We start from the raw sequence: 24,125 nt of genomic DNA on the forward strand, positions 1-24,125 counted from the left end.
AACCTTTTCTGCTTTAAGGAGAACACCCTCAGCTTCTCCAGTCTCTCCGCGTCCCTGGTACCATTCTAGTAAATCTCCTCTGCGCCCTCACTAAGGCCTTAACATCCATCCTAAAGTGTGTGCCCAGAATTGGTCACAATAATCCAGCTGGGGCCTAACCAGTGTTTTATAAAGGTTTAGCATAGACTCCTTGCTTTTGTACTCTATGCCTCTATTTATAAGCCTGAGGATCCCGTAGGCCTTTTTAACAACCTTCTCACTTTGCCCTGCCACTTTCAAAGATTTGTATATGTTTTCTCTCTTCACTCTTCCTACCAAAATGAATCACTTCACACTTCTCTACGTTACATCTCATCTGCCATGTGTCTGCCCATTTCACCAGTCTATGTCCTCCTGGTCTGTTTCTATCCTCGTCACATTTTACTACATTTCTGAGTTTTGTGTCATCTCTAATATTTGAAATATTGCCCTGCATACCAAAGTCCAGGTCGTTAGTATACATCTAAAGGAGCTGTGGTCCTAATACCAACCCCTGGAGGACGCCACGGTACACTTCCTTCCAGTCTGAAAAACAACCGTTCACCGTTACTCTCTGCTTTGTGTCTCGTCGCCAATTTCCATATCACTGCCACCATCTCTTTAATCCCATGGGCTTCAATGTTGCTAACAATCATGTGGCACTATATCAAATGCCTTTTAAAAGTCCATATGCACACCATCAACAACGCATTACACTCATTAACCTTCTCCATTACTTCATCAAAGAAGTCAATCAAGTTAGTCAAACACAATTTGTCTTTAACAAATCGATGCTGACTTTCATTTATTAACCCATATTTTTCCAAGTGCCAATTAATTTTGGCTCCAGATTATTGGCCGCGATTTTCCTTACCTCAGTGGGCGATATCGGTGGTGGGTCGTGGCCTCGCTGCCTCGCTGCAGGCTCCATCCCAGCCTCCGACATGACTTTCCCTTGATTGGGATTGTCCCGCCCACCCAGTGTGTTTACCAGCCAATTGAAGGAAGTGGGTCTGATGATGTAATTTGATTACGCCTCATCAGCCGGTTTCCTGCATGAATTTACTTTGACAGTTGTGCTGTCAGTGTTCTACAGCATTGAGCTACTGCAAACACTGCCAATCATGGCACAGGCTGCACCAAGGCTCTCCCATGACTCCCCCCAGATGCTTATGGAGGGAGTCACAGCACGCAGGGAGGTTCTCTTCCCTTCCAATGGGCAGAAGAGACCTCCCCAGGAGACCAACATAGCCTGTTTGCACATGGCACAGGAGGGCACAAGCAGGGATGTGGTCAGGAGGACCAGGCTGCACTGGCACAAACCTTTCAATGATCTTAGTAGATCACGGAACATTACAGCAAAGCCACACGCAACCTCATCCTGCTGTGCTCTCATCACATCCCCATCACTCTGCCTTCCCAACCCTTCTCCTCCACATCCTTACTCACACCAACTTACTGTGCACCCCCATCCATCCCACTTCTATCTACATTATCAGTTCCCCCTCTCACTAGCCACCCCTCACACTCACCCTCATCTTAGTCCAATTATATCAACTAACAACACACAAGGGTAGGCACTTGGGTGTTTTATCCAATGTTCATGTGAAGTTTCTGTTAACATGCTGGCAAACATTGAAATCTTTATTTTCAATACTTTATATTCTTGGACAGATTTGTGTGAACCTTTGGAAGTTTCTTAGTGAGTTGCGATGAATTGTGAGACATAACAGTACCCGACAACGGTGATGAGTGTGAAAGGAATGGCTTGGGCATTGTAAGGATGGTTTATGATGTTGGTGTGGGGTGGTGCCAACCTGGTGCATCATGTGGCAGCCAGTGTGTACAGCATCAAGTGAAGTAAATCTGGCCATGGTGAGGCCATCCCTGGCACCTTGGGCAGCAATGTGGTTGGGTGATGATGCCCTCTGTCCTGTGCAGCATCAGGTGATTGCGGAGAAGGTTGGTGTTGTTGTTGGTGCTGCTGGTGTGCCTGGTGCTCCTGGTATTGGGGACGATTGTGGTCAGATTCTGAGGACCAAGGTGAGAGAGTATAAAGTGCACCCATGCTGATGGAATAGATGGCAGGTGAAGTAGAGATGACAGAAGCGATCTGTTAATGGTGAGAGAGGCAATGAGGTCAGACTGGATGGAGACTTGTGTAAAGACTTGCAGCATTCTGAATCTGTAATGGAAATGCAGTTTAGAGAAGCTCGTGATTATGGGAACATTTCTCAATCAGCTGGGAGCTTTGACTTGACGTTTGAAGCTGTCAACTCATCAGCTGATTAAATGGCCAGTGACCTCCCACCTCAGCTTCACAGACAAGGTCTAGGCACAGCAGGAAACTGGTGGGAGACCTGTCAAATTCAAAAAGCTTGGAATAAAAAGCATTGTTAAGTAGTTGTAAACAAGCCACTAATGATTTGAATTGGGACCCTTCCGCTGCATGTCGGGTCTGCTCAGCGCTGGCAAATCTGACATCAAGAAAATCAGGTGTGCATGTCCGCTGTCAATCATTTTAAATTTCACAGCTGACCTGCCGCCCATCCCGTCCACTCAGCACCGGCAAAATCGCGGCTATTGTCTCTAAAAGTTTCCCTACCACCGATGGCCCATAGTTGTCAGGTTTACACCTCTCCTCCTTTTTGAGCAGGGATATAACATTTGCAATCCTCTGGCACTGCTCCCATTTCTGAGGAGGATTGGAAGATTGTGACCAGAGCCACTGCAATTTCCACCCATACTTCCCTCAGCAACCGAGGATACATCCCATCTGGATGGTGACTTTTTGACTTTGAGCGCTGCCAACCTTTTAAGTACCTCCTCTTTATTTTTATTCTATCCAATTTCTGTAATATCTCCTCCATTACTGTGATATTGGCAGCATCTGCTTCCTTAGCGGACAGATGCAACACAATCATTTAGTACCTCAGCCATGTCCTCTGCCACCTCAAGATCTCCTTTTTGGACCCTAATTGGCCCCACCCATCCTATGACTACCTTTTTATTATTTATATGTTAATAAAAGTATTTTGGGTTCCCTTTTATCTATCCTCATATGCTCTCTTTGTCCCTCTTACTTCCTTTTTCAGTTCTCTGTGCTTTCTGTATTCAGCTTGGTTTCCGACTGACTTATGAGCCTGACATTTATCATAAGCCTCTTTTTTCTGTTTCATTTTAATCTCCATATTTTTAATCATGTAGGGAGCTCCAGCTTTGAATACCCATCCTTTCCCACTCGTGGGAATGTCTCCAGTCTGTACCTGAACTATTGCACATTTACTGTTTTATCTGCCAATTTTTAATTCCAATCCACCTGGGCCCGATCTCGTTTCAACATACTGAAATTAGCCCTGCTCCATTTTCACATTTGATTGTTCCTTGTCCTTTACATATCTACTCTAAACCTAATGATATTGTGATTACTGTTTCCCAAATGTTCCCCCACTGAAACATGCTTCACTTGCTCAACTCATTCCCTGAAACAAAAACTAAGAGTGCTTCCTTCCTCGTTGGACTGATCAAAAAAGTTCTCTTGTACACATTTCAGGAATTCCTCCCCCCTCTTTGACCTTAATACTGTTATTTTCCCAGTCGACATTAGGATAATTGAAGTTCCCCATTATCACTACTCCATAGTTCTTGCATCGTTCTGAAATTTGCCTACAAATTTGCTCATCTATCACTTTCAAGTATTTGGTGCCCTATAGTATACACCTCACAGTATAACCGCTCCTCTATTGCTCCTTAATTCTAACCAAATACATTCTGTCTTTGAACCCTAAAGTACATCATCCATTTCCAGCACTGTAATAGTATCTTTAATCAATACTGCACCCATCTCCATTTTTCCCTTCCTTATCTTTCCTGAATACCTCACAGCCAAGAATATTAAGTACCCATTCCTCCCCTTGATTCTCATCTCTAATGATTCATCCCAGAGATTCTTCTCCAGCCAAATTACTTTAAATCCTCTCGGGTTGAACGCCCATCCTCCAGCTAAACTAGTGCTGTTGGGGAGGAGTTAAGAATATAGCGGGGGGGTGGGAACCAACGCAGGGAGACAGAGGGAAACAAAATGGAGACAGAAGCAAAAGACATAAAGGAGATGAGTAAAAGTGGAGGGCAGAGAAACCCAAAGCAAAAAACAAAAAGGGCCACTGTAAAGCAAAATTCTAAAGAGTCAAAGTGCAATAAAAAGGTAAGCCCGAAAGCTCGGTGCCTCAATGCGAGGAGTATTCGGAACCCAGGAGAGGGCTCTGAGCTCGTTAGAATGGGTGAGAGCTCAGATGAACAGGACCCCAAGAAAGAATGCAAAAGGCAGGAGGCAACAGAGCAGAGTAGCACTGGGGTAAGTGTAAACCACAAGGTAATAGGAAGGGACAATATGTATGAATATAAAGGGCTGTAAGAGGGGTCAAAACTAAAAATCATGGTTTAAAAACTAGTATTAAAACACTCTACCTAAACGCACGCAGCATTCGAAATAAAGTAAATGAGTTGGCGGCACAATTCATTACAAATGGGTATAATTTGGTGGCCATTAAAGAAACGTGGTTGCAGGGTGGCCAAGACTGGGAATTAAACATACAGGGGTATCTGACAATTCGGAAAGATAGACAAGAAGGGAAAGGAGGTGGGGTAGCTCTGTGAATAAAGGATGATATCAGGGCTGTTGTGAGAGACGATATTGGCTCTAATGAACAAAATGTTGAATCATTGTGGGTGGAGATTAGAGATAGTAAGGGGAAAAAGTCACTGGTGGGCGTAGTTTATAGGGCCCCAAATAATAACTTCACAGTGGGGCGGACAATAATCAAGGGAATAATAGAGGCATGTGAAAAAGGAACGGCAGTAATCATGGGGGATTTTAACCTACATATCGATTGGTCAAATTAAATCGCACAGGGTAGCCTGGAGGAGGAATTCATACGGGATTGTTTCTTAGAGCAGTATGTTACAGAACCTACAAGGGAGCAAGCTATCTTAAATCTGGTCCTGTGTAATGAGACAGGAATAAAAAACGATCTCCTCGTAAAAGATCCTCTCGGAATGAGTGATCACAGTATGGTTGAATTTGTAATACAGATTGAGGATGAGGAAGTAGTGTCTCAAACGAGCGTACTATGCTTAAACAAAGGGGACTACAGTGGGATGAGGGCAGAGTTGTCTAAAGTAGACTGGGAACACAGACTAAACGGTGGCACAATTGAGGAACAGTGGAGAACTTTTAAGGAGCTCTGTCATAGTGCTCAACAAAAATATATTCCAGTGAAAAAGAAGGGCGGTAAGAGAAGGGATAACCAGCCATGGATAACCAAGAAAATAAAGGAGAGTATCAAATTAAAAACCAATGCGTATAAGGTGGCCAAGGTTAGTGGGAAACCAGAAGATTGGGAAAATTTTAAACGACAGCAAAGAATGACTAAGAAAGCAATAAAGGAAAGATAGGTTACGAAAGTAAACTTGCACAAAACATAAAAACAGATAGTAAACGCTTTTACCGATATATAAAACAGAAAAGAGTGACTAAAGTAAATGTTGGTCCCTTAGAAGATGAGAAGGGGGATTTAATAATGGGAAATGTGGAAAGGCTGAGACCTTAAACAATTATTTTGCTTCGGTCTTCACAGTGGAAGACACAAAAACCATGCCAAAATTGCTGGTCACGGGAATGTGGGAAGGGAGGACCTTGAGATAATCACTATCACTAGCGGGGTAGTGCTGGACAAGCTAATGGGACTCAAGGTAGACAAGTCCCATGGTCCTGATGAAATGCATCCCAGGGTATTAAAAGAGATGGCGGAAGTTATAGCAGATGCATTCGTTATAATCTACCAAAATTCCCTGGACTCTGGGGTGGTACCAGCGGATTGGAAAGCAGCTAATGTAACGCCTCTGTTTAAAAAAGGGGGCAGACAAAAGGCAGGTAACTATAGGCCGGTTAGTTTAACATCTGTAGTGGGGAAAATGCTTGAAACTATCATTAAGGAAGAAATAGCGGGACATCTAGACAGGAATAGTGCAATCAAGCAGGCGCAACATGGATTCATGAAGGGGAAATCATGTTTAACTAATTTACTGGAATTCTTTGAGGATATAACGAGCATGGTGGATAGAGGTGTACCGATGGATGTGGTGTATTTAGATTTCCAAAAGGCATTCGATAAGGTGCCACACAAAAGGTTACTGCAGAAGATAGAGGTACGCGGCGTCAGAGGAAATGTATTAGCATGGATAGAGAATTGGCTGGCTAACAGAAAGCAGAGAGTCGGGATAAATGGGTCCTTTTCGGGTTTAAAATCGGTTGTTAGTGATGTGCTACAGCGATCGATGCTGGGACCACAACTGTTTACAATATACATAGATGACCTGAAAGAGGGGACAGAGTGTAGTGTAACAAAATTTGCAGATGACACAAAGATTAGTGGGAAAGCAGGTTGTGTAGAGGACAGAGAGGCTGCAAAGAGATTTAGATAGGTTAAGCGAATGGGCTAAGGTTTGGCAGATGGAATACAATGTCGGAAAATGTGAGGTCATCCACCTTGGAAAAAAAAACAGTAAAAGGGAATATTATTTGAATGGGGAGAAATTACAACATGTGCGGTGCAGAGGGACCTGGGGGTCCTTGTGCATGAATCCCAAAAGGTTAGTTTGCAGGTGCAGCAGGTAATCAGGAAGGCGAATGGAATGTTGGCCTTCATTGCGAGAGGGATGGAGTACAAAAGCAGGGAGGTCCTGCTGCAACTGTACAGGGTATTGGTGAGGCCGCACCTGGAGTACTGCGTGCAGTTTTGGTCACCTTACTTAAGGAAGGATATACTAGCATTGGAGGGGGTACAGAGACGATTCACTAGGCTGATTCCGGAGATGAGGGGGTTACCTTATGATGATAGATTGAGTAGACTGGGTCTTTACTCGTTGGAGTTCAGAAGGATGAGGGGTGATCTTATAGAAACATTTAAAATAATGAAAGGGATAGACAAGATAGAGGCAGAGAGGTTGTTTCCACTGGTCGGGGAGACTAGAACTAGGGGGCACAGCCTCAAAATATGGGGGAGCCAATTTAAAACTGAGTTGAGAAGGAGGGTTGTGAATCTGTGGAATTCTCTGCCCAAGGAAGCAGTTGAGGCTAGCTCATTGAATGTATTAAAATCACAGATAGATAGATTTTTAACCAATAAGGGAATTAAGGGTTATGGGGAGCGGGCGGGTAAGTGGAGCTGAGTCCACGGCCAGATCAGCCATGATCTTGTTGAATGGCGGAGCAGGCTCGAGGGGCTAGATGGCCTACTCCTGTTCCTAATTCTTATGTTCTTATGTTCTTATGTTCTTAACATAGACTGTCCTATTCTTTGCATATCATTTAATTTTAACCAACTATTTGCATCAGTCTTGCCCCATCTCCAACAACTTTGAAAATAGAATTATTAATTTTCTGAACAGTGTTCTCAAGGCTATGGCAGAACATCTCTTGCAGCTAACAGGTTGCTTTACATAACTTAGAGATCATCAACAAACAGATACACCTCAGTTTCTTTCTGCTGTTCACAATGTTGTTTTTCTTCGAACCATTTCAGACAAATTTTCAGGGTTGAATTGATTGCAGTTCAACAACAAGATGATATACCACCAAAGGCACCTCTGCTTCTCACTGAGGACAAAAAACTGGTCCTGCGTATGCCAGGCTATTTTATGTTTGGCCCTTTTTTGTACAATAATTTCTCAGAAATGACTGGAAAAATATTAAGAACATAAGACTTAGGAGCAGGATTTGGCCATTTGGCCCCTCGAGCCTGCTCCGCCATTCAATAAGATCACAGCTGATCTTCTACCTCAACTCCACCTTCCCGCACTGTCCCCTTACTATTCAAAAATCTACTCAACGACTGAGCATCCGCTGTCCGCTGGGGTAGAGAATTTAAAAGATTCACCACTCTTTGGGCCCAAGTTTCGGCCTCACTTGCTCCTGATTTTTTGGAGCAACTGGTGTGGAATGGAGTATCTTAGAAATTCAAATTCTCGTCATTTAGTTTGCTCCAGTTCTAGTTAATTAGAACAGTTTCACTTTGGAACAGAATTTTTTTTTCAAAAGGGGGCGTGTCCGGCCACTTACGCCTGTTTTCAAAGTTTCGTCAGTGAAAACTTACTCCAAACTAACTTAGAATGGAGTAAGTGAAGATTTTTGTACGCTCAAAAAAACCTTGTCTGCACTTTAGAAAATCAGGCGTAGGTTACAAATCAGGCATAGGGAATGGGGGGAGGACGGTTTAAAGGGAAGTTTACAAACATTAAACACTTCAGTTTTACAAATAAAGAGCCATCATCAATAATAAATGATAAAAACATCAATAAATCAACCAATAAATCAATCAAAAAAAATTAATAAGAAATATTTTTTTTAAATCAATAAATAAAACATTTTCTACTTACCGACTGCAGCACCGGGAGTCCTCCAACAGCGTGCTGGGATGCCCCCCCCCCCCCAGTGTGTCTCTGTCAGTGTCTCTATCTCTCTGTCTGTGTGTGTGTCTCTCATTCTCTGTCTGTCAGCGTCTGTGTTTCTGACAGCGAGGGGAGGGGGAGGAGGGGTAGAGGGAGGGAAGGGGGAGGGAGGGAAGAGGGAGGGAGGGTGGAGGGAAGGGGGAGGGAAGGGGAGAGAATGGGGAGGGGGGAAGAGAAGGGGGGGAGGAGGAGAAGGGGAAGGTGGGGGGAGGAGAAGGGGGAGGAGGAGAAGGGGAAGGGGGGGAGGAGGAGAAGGGGAATGGGGGAGGAGAAGGGGAAAGGGGGGAGAGGAGAAGGGGAAAGAGAAGGGGGGAGAAGGGGAAGGAGAGGGGGGGAAAGAAAGGAGAAGGGGTGAAAGGAGAAGGGGGAATGGAGAAGGGGGGGAAAGGAGAAGGGGGCAAAGGAGAAGGGGGCAAAGGAGAAGGGGGAAAAGAGAAGGGGGAAAGGAGAAGGGGGTGAAAGGAGAAGGGGGAAAGGAGATGGGGGGGGAAGGAGAAGGGGGGAAAGGAGATGGGGGGAAAGGAGAAGGGGGAAAGGAGAAGGGGGAAAGGAGAAGGGGGGAAAGGAGAAGGGGGGAGGAGATGGGGGAAGGAGAAGGGGGGAAAGTAGAAGGGGGAAAGAGAAGGGGGAAAGGAGAAGGGGGGAAGGAGAAGGGGGGCAAAAGGAGAAGGGGGAAAGGAGAAGGGGGGAAAGGAGAAGGGGGGAAAGGAGAAGGGGTCGGGGGAAGGAGAAGTGGGGGGGAGGAGAAGGGGGAGGGAGGCTGAACGGGTCGGGCCCGGCAGGGCCCATGAGTTCGGGCAGGGCCCGTCCTCAGCACCAGATTTACAGGTAGGTGGCGTTGGGTCGGGTCGGGAGTGCGGGTCGGGTCGGGGGGAGCGCGGGTCGGGGTCGGGAGCGCGGGTCGGGTCGGGGGGAGCGCGGGTCGGGGTCGGGAGCGCGGGTCGGGTCGGGGGGTGCGGAAGGAAGTCGGGGTCGGGTCGGGTCTGGCGGGGGGGGCGGTCGCGGTCGGGAGCACGGGTTGGGTCGGGGGGGTGGGAGGAGGTCGGTCGGGTTGATTCGGGTAGGGGTGGGGAGGGAGGGAGCGCAGGTCGGGTCGGGTCGGGTCGTGGGGCGGTGCAGAGGGAGGTCAGGTCGGGTCGGTGGGGGGAGGGAGGGAGAGGGAGGTCAGGTCGGGTGGCGGGGGGCGGGAAGCGGGAGTTGGGTCGGGTCGCGAGGAAGCAGGAGCTAGGCGTGGGAGGAGCCTTAGTCACGCAGCCCCAGTGAGGCCATTCGGCCAGGGCTAGGGGCTGCGTGCTTCGGGCCCCTCCCACACAGTTTTGGGTGCCTGGAGCTACTGCACATGCGTGCCCACTGTAGCGCGCATGTGCAGAGGTCCTGGCACTGTTTTCAGCACAGGGACCTAGCTCCGCCCCCTACAGCTCGTGCTGCGCCGCGCCCGACTCCAGATGACCAGCAGGGAGCCGGAGAATCTGTAAGTTTTTTTTAGGCGCAATTTGTGGCGCGAAAAATGGGCGTCCAGGTCGGGGCTGCGCCATTCTAGGCGCGGCCTGAAACTTGGGCCCTTTGAGTGAAGAAACATAGAAAATAGGTGCAGGAGTAGGCCATTCGGCCCTTCAAGTTGCACCACCATTCAATAAGATCATGGCTGATCATTCACCTCAGTACCCCTTTCCTGCTTTCTTTCCATACCGCTTGATCCCTTTAGCCATAAGGGCCAAATCTAACTCCCTCTTGAATATATCTAACGAACTGGCATCAACAACTCTCTGCGGTAGGGAATTCCAAAGGTTAACAACTCTCTGAGTGAAGATGTTTCTCCTCATCTCGGTCCTAAATGGCTTGCCCCTTATCCTTAGACTGTGACCCCTGGTTCCGGACTCCCCCAATATCGGGAACATTCTTCCTGTATCTAACCTGTCCAGTCCCGTCAGAATTTTATATGTTTCTATGAGATCCCCTCTCATTCTTCTAAACTCTAGTGAATACAGGCCCAGTCGATCCAGTCTCTCCTCATATATCAGTCCTGCCATCCTGGGAATCAGTCTGGTGAACCTTCGCTGCACTCCCTCAATAGCAAGAACGTCCTTCCTCAGATTAGACCAAAACTGAACACAATATTCCAGGTGAGGCCTCACCAAGGCCCTGAACAGCTGCAGTAAGATCTCTCTGCTCCTATATTCAAATCCCCTAGCTATGAAGGCCAACATGCCATTTGCCTTCTTCACCGCCTGCTGTACCTGCATGACAACTTTCAATGACTGATGTACCGTGACACCCAGGTCTCGTTGCACTTCGCTTTTCCTAATCTGCCGCCATTCAGATAATATTCTGCCTTCATGTTTTTGCCACCAAAGTGGATAACCTCACATTTATCCACATAATACTGCATCTGCCATGCATTTGCCCACTCAACTAATTGGTCCAAGTCACCCTGCAGCCTCTTGGCATCCTCCTCACAGCTCACACCACCACCCAGCTTAGTGTCATCTGCAAACTTGGAGATATTACTCTCAATTCCTTCATCTAAATCATTGATTTATATTGAAATTAGCTGGTGCCCAGCACTGAGCCCTGCCGCATCCCACGAGTCACTGCCTGCCATTCTGAAAAGGACTCATTTATCCCGACTCTCTGCCTCCTATCTGCCAACCAATTCTCTATCCACATCAATATCATGTGCTTTAATTTTGCACAGCAATCTCTTGTCTGGGACCTTGTCAAAAGCCTTTTGAAAGTCCAAATACACCACATCCACTGGTTCTCCCTTGTCCACTCTACTAGTTACATCCTCAAAAAATTCTAGATTTGTCATAATTTCCCTTTCATAAATCCATGCTGACTTGGACTGCTTTCCAAATGCACTGCTATTTCATCTTTAATAATTGATTCCAACATTTTCCCCACTACTGATGACAGGCTAACCGGTCGATAATTCACTGTTTTCTCTCTCCCTCCTTTTTAAAAATGTGGTGTTACATTAGCTACCCTCCAGTCCATAGGAACTGATCCAGAGTTGATAGGCTGTTGGAAAATGATCACCAATGCATCCACTATTTTTAGGGCTACTTCCTAAGTACTCTGGGATGCAGACTATCAGGCCCTGAGGATTATCGGCCTTCAATCCCATCAATTTCCCTAACACCATTTCCTGACTAATAACGATTTCCTTCAGTTCCTCCTTCTCGCTAGACCCTCAGTCCCCTCGTATTTCCGGAAGGTTATTTGTGTCTTCCTTCGTGAAGACAGAACCAAAGTATTTGTTCAATTGGTCTGCCATTTTTTTGTTCCCCATTATAAATTCACCTGATTCTGACTGCAAGAGACCTACGTTTGCCTTCGCTAATCTTTTTCTCTTCACATATCTATAGAAGCTTTTGCAGTCAATTTTTATGTTCCCAGCAAGCTTCCTCTCATATTCTATTTTCGCCTTCCTAATTAAACCTTTTGTCCTCCTCTGCTGAATTCTAAATTGCTCCCAACTTCAGGTTTGCTGCTTTTTCTGGACAATTTATATGCCTCTTCCTTGGAATTAACACTATCCCTAATTTCCCTTGTTAGCCACGGTTGAGCCACCTTCCCCATTTTATTTTTACTCCGGACATGGATGTACAATTGTTGAAGTTCATCCATGTGATCTTTAAATGTTTGCCATAGCCTATCCACCATCAACTCTTTAAGTATCATTCGCCTGTCTATTCTAGTCAATTCACGTCTCATACCATTGAAGTTACCTTTCCTTAAGTTCAGGACCCTAGTCTCTGAATTAACTGAGTCACTCTCCATCTTAATAAGCAATTCTACCATATTATGGTCACTCTTCCCCAAGGGGCCTTGCACAACAAGATTGCTAATTAATCACTTCTCATTACACATCACCCAGTCTAGGATGGCCAGCCCTCTAGTTGGTTCCTCGACATATTGGTCTGGAAAACTATCCCTAATACACTCCAGGAAATCCTCCTCCACCATATTGCTGCCAGTTTGGTTAGCCCAATCTATATGTAGGTTAAAGTCGCCCATGGTAACTGCTGTACCTTTATTGCACGCATCCCTAATTTCTTATTTGATGCTGTCCCCAACCTCACTACTACTGTTTCGTGGTCTGTACACAGCTCCCACTAGCGTTTTCTACCCTTTGGTATTCCGCAGCTCCACCCATACAGATTCCACATCATCCAAGCTAATGTCCTTCCTTACTATTGCGTTAATTTCCTCTTTAACCAGCAACGCTACCCCACCTCCTTTTCCTTTCTGTCTATCCTTCCTGAATGTTGAATACCCCTGGATGTTGAGTTCCCAGCCTTGGTTACTCTGGAGCCATGTCTTCATAATCCCAATTACATCATATTCGTTAATAGCTGTCTGCGCAGTTAATTCGTCCATCTTATTACGAATACTCCTTGCATTGAGGCACAGAGCCTTCAGGCTTGTCTTTTTAACACACTTTGTCCCTTTAGATTTTTGCCGTATTGTGGCCCTTTTTGACTTTTGCCTTGGGTTTCTCTGCCCTCCACTTTTACTTTTCTTCTTTTTATTTCTCCTCATCTTTGTCATAAATAGCCGACCCCTTATTCTGAGACTGTGACCCCTGGTTCTAGACTCCCCAAACAGAGGAAGCATCCTCCCTGTATCTACCCTATCAAGCCCTATAAGAATTTTGTATGTGAGTTCATGGTGTTCTGCCATTATTATTGCATACAAAAACAATTTGTGGCAAGAAAGAGATGTGCCATGAGACATGAATTGGCACTAATTGCTGAACAATTTGTCCTTATCCTTGCAAAATCAGGAGCTCACTATAGACCTTCGCATGAGGGTCAAGAAATTGCTGGAATTGCGCAGTAAATATGAATGAATCTTGTCATGGCTATTTAGGGCTGGTATTTCATGTCATAAGGACCCTGATAATGATGTGACCCTGACATGAAACTCAAACTTGGAAGCCTTGAAAGGGAAGAACTGAAACTGTGGCATCTCACTCCTGCAGCTAGTAAATTGTTCCTTGAGGCTTTTAAAATTTTATATTTTAATTTTTTTTCTTACTTTTCCTTTCTGTCTCTTTTCGCTCTCTCTTGATTCAATAATTCTTTCCCTCTCTTTATTTCTCTTTCTGTATCTAATTTCATTCAAATTCACCATATTCCTTCCTCCGCTGTTCGCTGTTTCTTTTCCTGTCCTTAAAATCAAGTTGTTGTTGTATAATTATAGAATCATAGAATGGTTACAGGACGGAAGGCCATTCGGCCCATCGAGCCCGTGCTGACTGTCAGCCAGTCCCACTTCCCCGCCCTTTCCCCGACTTCCTGCACATTATTTTCCTTCAGGTACTTATCCAACTCCCTTTTGAAAGACACGATTGAGTCTTCCTCCACCACCCTCTCAGGCAGCACATTCCAGATCCTAACCACTCGCTGCGTATAAACATTTTTCCTCATGTCATCTTTGGTTCTTCTGCCAATCAACTTAAATCTGTTCCTCTGGTTCTCGACCCGTCCGCCAATGGGAACAGTTTTTCTCTATCTACTCTATCCAGACCCCTCATGATTTTGAACACCTCGATCAAATCTCCTCTCAACCTTCTCTGCTCCAAGGAGAACAACCCCAGCTTCTCCAGTCTATCCACGTAACTGAAGTCCCTCATCCCTGGAATCATTCTCATAAATCTTTTCTGCACCCTCTCTAAGGCCTTTACATCCTTCCTAAAGTGCGGCGCCCAGAATTGGACACAATACTCCAGTTGGGGCCGAACCAGTGTTTTATACAGGTTCATCATAGTTCCCATATTTTGTACTCTATGCCTCCATTTATGAAGCCCAGGATTCCTTAAGCTTTTGTAACCGCTTTCTCAACCTGCCCTGCCACCTTCTACGATTTATGCACATATACCCCCAGGTCTCTCTGTTTGTGCACCCCCTTTAGGATTGTACCATTTAGTTTAAATGTCCTTTCCTCATTCTTTCTATTAAAATGCATCACCTCACACTTTTCTGCATTAACTTTCATCTGCCACGTGTCCGCCCATTCTACCAGCCTGTCTATGTCTTCCTGAAGTCTATCCCTCTCCTCCTCACTGTTCACTATACTTCCAAGTTTTGTGTCATCGGCAGATTTTGAAATTGTGCCCTGTACACCCACATCCAAGTCATTAATATATATCCAGAAAAGCAGTGGTCCCAGTACCGAACCCTGGGGAACCTTCCTCCAGTCCGAGAAACAACCGTTCACCACTACTCTCTGTTTCCTGTCACTGAGCCAATTCCGTATCCATGCTGTCACTGTCCATTTTATTCCATGGGCTTCAACTTTGCTGCAAGCCTATTATGTGGCACATTATCAAAAGCCTTTTGGAAATCCATGTACACCACGTCAACCACATTACTCTCATCAATCCTCTCTGTTACCTCATCAAAAAACTCAATCGTTAGTTAAACACGATTTGCCTTTAAAAAATCCATGCTGGCTTTCCTTAATTAATCCACCCCTATCCAAGTGACTGTTAATTTTGTCCCTGATCATTGTTTCTAAAAGTTTCCCCACTACCGAGGTTAAACTGACCGGCCTGTAGTTGCTGGGTTTAACCTTACACCCTTTTATGAACAATGGTGTAACATCTGCATTCTCCAATCCTCTGGCACCACCCCGTATCTATGTAGGATTGGAATATTATGGCCAGTACCTGCGCGATTTCCATCCTCAATTCCCTCAGCGTCCTAGGATGCATCCTATCTGCTTCTGGTGACTTATCTACTTTAAGTACAGCCAGCCTTTCTAATACCTCTTTAACAAGTTTTATCCTATCAAGTGTCTCCACCACCTCCTCCTTCACTCTGTCTTTGGCAGCATCCTCTTCCTTGGTGAAGACAGATGCAAAGTATTCATTGAGGAGCTCAGCCACACCCTCTGCCTCCGTGTGTAGGTCTCCATTTTGTTCCCTAATTGGCCCCACCCTCCCTTACTACCTGTTTACTATTTATCTGCCTATTGAGGAGTTTTGGATAACTCCCTAAATGTTCACCTACCGACGCTTGCTCCACCTGACCCCCCTCATTCCCCAGAACCAGATCCAGCAATGCCTCCTCCCTCGTCGGGCCAGAAACGCACTGATCAAGAAAGTTCTCCTGAGCACACTTCAGAAATTCTTCTCCTCGCTGCCCTTTACATGATTACTATTCCAGTCTATATTAGGATAGTTGAAATCTCCCATTATCACTACTCTATAGTTCTTGCACCTCTCTGTAATTTCTCAGAAAACTTGCTCCTCTATATCCTTCCCACTATTTGGTGGTCTATGGAATACACCTAGTTAGTGTAATGGCTCCTCTATTATTTCTTAACTCTAGCCATATAGATTCTGTCCTTGACCGCTCCAGGAATTCCTCCCTCTCAAACACTAACATTCTCTTTAACCAATACTGCCACACCACCTCCTTTCTCTCCTTCCCTATCTTTCCTGAAAACAGCTTATAACCAGGAATATTTAATACCCAATCCTGGCCTTTGAACCAGGTCTCAGTTATTGCCACAACATCTTATTCCCATGTGGCTATCTATGCCTGCAGCTCACTTACCTTGTTTACTATATTTTGTGTACTCACATCCATACACTGTAAACCCATCTTAGACCATCCTATATTCTCTCTTAGTTGGAGCCCACCTGATACCTTACTATTGCCTCTCCAAATCCTTTGAGCACCTTATTTTCCCTTTCTAATGTTACATCCTGGTGCCCATACCCCTGCCAAATTAGTTTAAACCCTCCCCAACAACACTAGCAAACCTCCGGGCGAGGATATTGGTTCCGGCCCTGTGGAGGTGGAACCTGTCTGGGTTGTACAGGTCACACCTCCCCCAGAACCAGTCCCAATGCCCAAATTTCATTGGTTAAGGAGATAGTCGTTCCAAGAGGTCCCTATTCCCCATTGCGATGACTCCGCAAGATCCTGAAAATCCACTGGGAGGATAGACGCACCAACATCGGTGTCCTCGCCCAGGCCAACATCCCCAGCATCGAAGCGCTGACCACACTCGACCAGCTCCATTGGGCAGGTCATATCGTCCGCACGAGACTCCCAAAGCAAGTGCTCTACTCGGAACTCCTTCACGGCAAGCAAGCCCCAGGTGGGCAGAGGAAATGCTTCAAGGACACCCTCAAAGCCTCCTTGATAAAGTGTAACATCCACACGGGCAACTGGGAGTACCTGGCCCAAGACCACTCAAAGTGGAGGAAGAGCATCCGGGAGGGCGCTGAGCACCTCGAATCTCGTCGCCGAGAGCATGCAGAAATCATGCGCAGGCAGCGGAAGGAGCGTGCGGCAAACCAGACTCCCCACCCACCCTTTCCTTCAACCACTGTCTGCTCCACCTGTGACAGGGACTGTAATTCCCATATTGGACTGTTCAGTCACCTGAGAACTCACTTTTAGTGTGGAAGCAAGTCTTCCTCGATTTTGAGGGGCTGCCTATGATGATGGTGATTCTCCATTGACCCCTTTATCAATTCGCATTTCCAGTAATTCACAGTGCAAAAATAATACAACCTGAAGGGTGAGGGAACAAATCCAATTCACGGTGCTTGCCATGTGATGCCCCGCTCCATCCATTTCTGGGCCAATCTTTTCACTCTTGGGCATATTGTCACTTCTTTCCCAGAAGTCATACAGTGCAGAAATCAGCACATGGGTCTGTGCTGTACATGTGCTAGTACAACTTTACATCCTGTGGAGAACAGATAGCTTCTGAGATTTACACTGTGGGCTACTCGCAAACAAATGTGCAATACGTTTGTGTGAAAATCTTGTCCACTACTTTAGCTAAAACAGCAGAAAGGAATTTCAGACGAGCAAATTGACCGTTGTTAAACTAGCATCCAACAGCATAACTTCACGCACAGAATGTAAAGAGGGTGTACCCTCATGTCACATAGACCACCAAACTCTTTCACAATGTGTGAAATTATTGGGGAAACGGTATGTATCACTGGCGATGAAACAAACGGAATTCGAAATCCAAACAAACCAATTGGTTTGATTCTGGTTCATTTCAACGTGGCACATTTAAGAGTCTCATGAGATTGTGTCGGCCTTTCTCATTGTTAAAAATAAATGTTGGCACCCAAGTACACAGTAACCTAATGTCCCCTTGCAAGCTAGCACCATCAATGAGTTTTCCCGTTGTCATGGAAAGTGTTGCACAAGCAATTGTCATCCATGGGGTTATCACAGCAAAGGTATTGACAGATATATTTGTATATATATATATATATTTATTTTTTAAATAACAATCTAGTTGGGAACCTTTAATTCCTGCCAGGGAGGAGGTGTCACTGGAGATGGTGGTTATTAAAAATGTGTCTGATTGCTCCTCATTATTTTGGTAGTCTACTAGAAAATCGTTGAGGTGGTCACGCATAGTTTATACATCTATCTATATACAAGATCATGTTGCATTTTATTTCCTGTTGTGTTATCTCAATTGCTAACACACCTACAGATATTCAAGTGTTACAAATGCAGTGCCTAAACATCTGGCTGAATATCCGTACTCTGGCTGTTTATGTAGGCCTGTAGTTTACTCATTATTTCTCCAGCAAAGTGCAGTTCAGCAGCCCGGTGACAGCACTGTTTGTGCACACACATGAGGAATGGTTGCTTGGCTGAAGTATAGGATGGATGCAGCTCCACGAAAGGAGAAACTGGGCAAAAAGGAACATGCCCTCAGCGAAATCCAATGTGTTGAAAGTTCAGATGAGGTGATTAAATTCATGAGTTATTGTAAAGATCAACAACATAATCTCCTGCTGAAGACTGCAGCTTTGTCATTGTTTGATTTAAAACGTGTCATTCACTTCTCAATTCGCAGGCATTTTATTTCCCTATAGTGATACAACCAACCTCAAACTTTGAATTTTTTTGTCTTTATGTCCACGTTGTAGACCTACCTTCAATGTCTCTTTGCTCTATGGCACTGTACTTTGGCCCAAAGCAGTCTGTGCATTTTATTCTTCACTAGGTGGGATTTTCAAGATACTGCAGCGTGCCTCTTGAAGGCTAGCTCACTTGACACATTGACAAGTGTTGGGATGCTAACTCTGGTTTGACATATTCCTGGAGGTTTCATCACATGATCACTTACCTCCAACTGCCTGCTCTACCCATCAAGCAGCCTCTTTTGCCCCAATATAACTAATAAACAAAAGTGTTCAAAGAAAATGTTAAGAACAGGTTTTTTTAATGTCCTTATGATTATTTTTCCTGGGAGTGTCCAGGAGACTAATTCCTGGAGACTCTTGGACAATCCTGGAAGGTTGGCAACCCTAGAGTATTGTCTGCATTGGCGCTTTAGACAGATAAAGGGCCGGATTTTCGGTTGGAGGCGTTTTCGGGCAATAATGGCGATGGGACAGTCAAGTTTGCGCCAGGAAATGGTTTGTGTCTGCAGCCGCAAAATTCAGCAGCTGGGCCCTGAGTGTGGAGCGGAAAGGTAAGGGAGGTGTTCCACACCTCTCTCAGGGTGCTAGGCCGGCTGAGCGACTGAAAACCCCGAGCTAAAGAGCCGGCCTCAGAACGCCGTAGGAGTGGCTTACCTGGAAAAATAAATCGCCAAAAAAAACCTTCTCAATACCTTGCTAACCCCACATAAAAATAAATCGCAAAACTAAAACAAAATAAACCAATCACACTTAGCCCATGTCCTTCCCTCACCGTCGTGGGAACAGCTCACACCGCCCGTGTTCCCAGGCACTCCCACTAGGGGTCTCGCTCGAAACAAACTTTACCACGCTGTCGCAACCGGGAACGTTGCACACAGGCGCGGCGCTACCGGGCGGTACTGCTCAGCGCCTCCACAGAACCGGCAACAAATATCCCAGCAGGGTGCTGGAAGCTGGCAGCCCGGTCGGATATCATCTGCATACCCATTAGCGCCCCACCTGGGCATCAATAGAGGCGCTAGTCCAACGAAAATCCAGCCCAAAGTGTTTTTAAAAATGAATTCATTCTTTTTTTCAATTGTTACATAATATGATGTAAAATAAGTATTCAGTGGGATAATGTGAGTGTAACTGCATTATTCCACAGCTCTCTTCCCTCTCCCAACACCAGAATATCCTTTAAAACCAGAAGTAACTAGTGTTATAGATTTCATAGGGACAAGCCCTTTAAATACTGAAGTTTTGCAATTTGTAACGCTTACACTGTAATTTACCACCGTATTGCAGCTTACTGAAGAATGTGGCGATGTATTGGTGGTAACATGAGTGAAAAATTATTCTGCTGAACTGTCACTAGTTCATAATGAGAGTTTAGTAAAATAATGATTGTTTAACTTTACTCATTAAACAAAATACAGTTCAATGTGTGATGCACCATTTTGAATCAGTGTTTCAGTTTATCTTCCGCTCTTCAATTCTTTTCCCCCCTTTCTCCATCTTATTTTCATTCTTATTTTGTACTTTGTTCACCTGATGGCGGTTTCTTTTGATGATTTTTTTTTTAGAAATTGCATTTGTTGCATTTCCTTGAACCACTCCCTAGAAGCAGTGGTGTTCAGTGCTAGGACTCCACCGTGCAGTATCACACTGATGGAATATGGGGCTGGCTCCAGGATTGTCTCCCCATATTTACTGCCCAACTTCCCAGGAAGGTGCTGGTGAGGGACCTTCACTGCAAGCAAAGATCAGCTCATGCGCCTGCTACTGGTCAACTGTAGAGCATCAGTCATGGCAGCCTGGGAATGGTGTGTGGTATAGGGAACTTTCAGCAGGGAAAAGGAGGAATAAAAATGCTGCAACTTTCCATAATCATGCACATTTATAAAACATTCCTATTTTGAATTTCCCGTTTATACTTATTTCCTCCCATTTCATGGCGTCTTCTCACATCCTGTATCATTTTCTGATCAATGGGGTAGGCAGACAATCTGCTCCTTGCCATCTGTAACCGAGGAGGTGCCCAATGCCCGATATTGATACCCACTGATCGTCTCTCCATCTCAGATGAGACGTCGAGCCCCTCCCTTTCCAAAAATGTCTCCCTGTGATGTGACCAAGACCAGAAACTTAGCAGGGGGTGAATTATGAATGTAAACCACTGTGTTGATTCTCCACTGCACTGCGCAGCAAGATACCAACACACTGGCCCACAAATACATTTTTGAAAACCCCCATAGTCAGAAGCACATTCACTATAAATATTGAGTTCCATGGAATCTTTCTTTACAGATTATGTCATAGGAAAATAACACAGCCTTTAAATGAGATCTGCACTGAGTGAGTTAACAACTAGCTGAAGACAATTTTCATACAGCCGACTGGAATGGAAGGGTCCTGTGAGTTTCTTAAAAACTACTAACATGCACGTTAATGTATACTGAACCCTGTGAGAACAGGCAACGTAACTTACAATAACTCGAATGCTTGAAGCCATTGCAGAATAGCATCAGCCAACAATCCCCAAATACTTCATTGGTTAGCGCTATGCCACTCTGTGCTCGGTTTGCTCACAGGCACAACACATGTTCACTGCCAACAACTGCTGACTGCACTTCCTATCGACTCATGCCTGACAAATAGGCTAACTGAAGGGCAAAATAACTTGATCCATTTCTGGTCTCTGTCCTCATGCAAACCTGTTCTCTAAGATGCGTGGATTCCATTTCTGATTCTTTGTAAGAAACCAAGAGCAAAGGCGAGTACTTGTTGATTATGGAGTGTACGTTGACTGTGAGGGTCTACGGGAGGCCCACGTAGATGTAACCTCTTCGCCAATCATCGGCATCACCTCTCCGCCTCAAAAAAGAAACCTTCATTTGTACAGATTTCCTTCTCTCTTTCTCTCAGACCCCACCTCAGGGCTCTGTAACTGTAACAGCCTGCAGAATTCACGATCTATCCGACTGGGTGGGACGTCTGTGCTTGGGAGAGCCTACCTTGTGGCAAGCTCGACAAATGAAACTGAAGGACGCCCCTTATCAAGCACCACACAAATCACTTTCCAAGTGCCATTGTGTTGGCGAATGCAGCCAAACTGCACACGGCAAGATCCCAGCAATAGCAATAAAATGAGAAGCAGTTGATTTATTGTAGTTGGTGGGATGGTTGAGCAATGAATGTTAGCCAGAGCACCAGGAGCACTTTGAATCGTGCAATGTGACCTGAACAGGTGGCTGGATGGTTGGACTCACCTCTGACAATGCAGCAACCATTCAGGACTGCACTAATCGGAGAATGGGAACTGAACCCACAACCGTGTGTGTCTGTGGCGGGAGTGTGGCCAATTGATACTCAGTGAGACCGTGCAATATGTAATTTATGAATGAGTGATATATTATGAATCGTTACATGTGTCACGGTTAAAGTGACACGTGATAAATCTTTCCACAACTGACAGCGACCAGAAAATTCACAGAGGCCAAAAAATCGCCCATAATGATCACATCTCAATTACCGGACATGTCATTCAGCCAGACGTGTTTACATTCTGATTTCACAACAAACTTTCATATAATCCTAAATGTAGCCGATATAAATGCCAGTTCCCAGACTATTCGCGGCTCCCACTGCCCTGGGCTAAATGTATATTTAGGATTTCGCCGATTATTACTATGCAAAGACTGAAAATATGAAGGCGGAACAAATAGCGCAAAGCCCAGAATGTGCGATATTTTCCGGTCAGCCCTGTGTGTGTGACGCCTGGAATTTAATTGACAGCTTGGGTGCAATGGTTTTAATTAAGTTGTATCGCAAGCAACTTCTAAATTAAGGACAAAGTGCAGTCTTCCTGGCAGATTGTGCGTTTAATAACTGCTGGATTCAGACTGAGATAATCTCCATAAACAAAACCCTGATCTGCATTGCATCTTCAAACTGCTTTCAAACGCTGAGGTGATTGAGGAATTGAAGCGAGCTCGCTGAGAATGAATGAGATGTGTCTTATCAAAGCAATTGCAGCTCATAGCGCATGTACACCGAATAGCCGGCTCGACAAGTGTTTGATCTTACTGTACCAGTGTAAAGGACCGCACATTGTTGCTCCATAATGCAGATACCTGGGTGTGAGGACATTAAAGTTCCGCTTTGACGACAGTGAAAGTTAGGGTTCCAAATGAAAGGGGCAGCTGGAGTCCGATGGAATTTAGCACATTTACAATATTTTATTTCCAGCGCCTCCCAAACCTTAAGCTGATTATAAATCCCCTTCCACACACGCGTATCGAACACCCCCAATCATGCAAAAACTGCTCAGTAAATGCCGCGACGCCCCCATAGCTCTTTCTTTTCACGAGTCTTAAAAAAATAATGATCCGGCGCCCACATTTCAGGGGACAGGCGTGTCTCTGAATAAAGAGCAGCTACAGAGCAGGAGGGTGTGTGTGTTACTTGTGAGTCCGCCCAGCAGCATTTCCAAGCAGAATGTAGATTTTACAATCACTGTGTTGGGAGGCAGGGCGAGGGATCTGCTGCAGTGCCCCAGTGTCTCGGCTTTATAGGGACAGGTGATTCAGACACAAGCTTTAAATCACCCCGACAAGTCACATCACAGCCCTGGACCGCAGAGCTTCGGCTGCTGCTTTTATACCGAGGGGGCGGGGCTCGGTGCTTTTCTGGTAACGCAGACATTTCTGCCAGAGGTGGGCGTTTGTGTATGGCAAGGAGGTGAGAGCGAGAGGACACGGCCACACTGCCTCTCACATCCACTGTGGGGCTGACTGCACTGCGCTTAATGGATACAGACTGGCATCTCCCTCAAACACACACATACACACCATCTCCACACACACACCTCACACACACACCCACACCCCCCCCCCCGCACACACAAACACACACCCCCACCACCCCCACACACACCCACACTCCCCCCCCCACCCACACACCATCACACCCCCACCCCCCCACCCCCCCACACACACACACACCACACACACACCCCCACACACACACCATCACCCCCCCCCCCACGTACACACACATCACACCCCCCACACACACACACACACACATACCCCACACACAAACACAGACACACACACCATCACCCCCCCCCCACGTACACACACCATCACACCCCCCCCCCACACACACACAAACACAGACACACCCACACACACACACACACCATCACACCCCTCCTCCCCCCCCCCCCCCCCCCCTCACACACAGACACACACATACACACAAGCCCTTGGGGCTGACACGCTCCTCTATCCCGGAGAGGATTACACATGATATGCCCAACCTTTGTCAAAGGCACATTATGCAGCAGCCGGCTTTAGCAGGGATGGCTGTGCCCAATGCTTCAGTTGAGCCTGCACATCCCTCAAAACGGGCTGCACCGCGCTGTAGCTCACAGTCAGCCATCAGGCAGTCTCCATAAACCCCATCCCATAATCTCCTCCCTCCCCGCATCTGCAATGGGCAAGGCACTGGAGCAATAAACACACACCCGGCAGCGCCGGCACCCTCTTCCACACATTAACAGCATTTCCCCCGAACACAAAGCCAAGATTGCTCCTTTACTTTCTCCGACCACTGCTTTTAGCCCGATCGGTGCCATGATGCCTTCCGCTCGCTCACTGCCTTCCCAATCAGCTGACTGCAGGAC

The 24,125-nt window shown here is 45.9% G+C and overlaps 1 protein-coding gene across 3 annotated transcripts in view; it reads right to left on the reverse strand.

Annotated features, from left to right (window-relative positions):
• The window catches only part of stxbp1a (syntaxin binding protein 1a), a 148,659-nt gene extending 124,540 nt beyond the window's left edge, over positions 1-24,119 (reverse strand). For 2 of the 3 annotated variants that reach the window (XM_070862785.1, XM_070862782.1), the window contains exon 1: positions 24,041-24,086. Coding sequence is in view for 1 of the 3 variants with exons in the window: in XM_070862784.1 (XP_070718885.1) it covers positions 24,041-24,077 (37 nt within the window). In the remaining 2 variants the exon portion in view is untranslated. Of the gene's footprint in view, positions 1-24,040 lie in introns of all 3 variants that reach the window. The other variant, XM_070862784.1, reaches the window with a different exon arrangement.
• Positions 24,120-24,125: the final 6 nt, after the last annotated feature.

The sequence above is a fragment of the Pristiophorus japonicus genome, chromosome 20 (genome assembly GCF_044704955.1).
Source record: "Pristiophorus japonicus isolate sPriJap1 chromosome 20, sPriJap1.hap1, whole genome shotgun sequence".
NCBI classification, from domain to species: Eukaryota; Metazoa; Chordata; class Chondrichthyes; family Pristiophoridae; genus Pristiophorus; species Pristiophorus japonicus.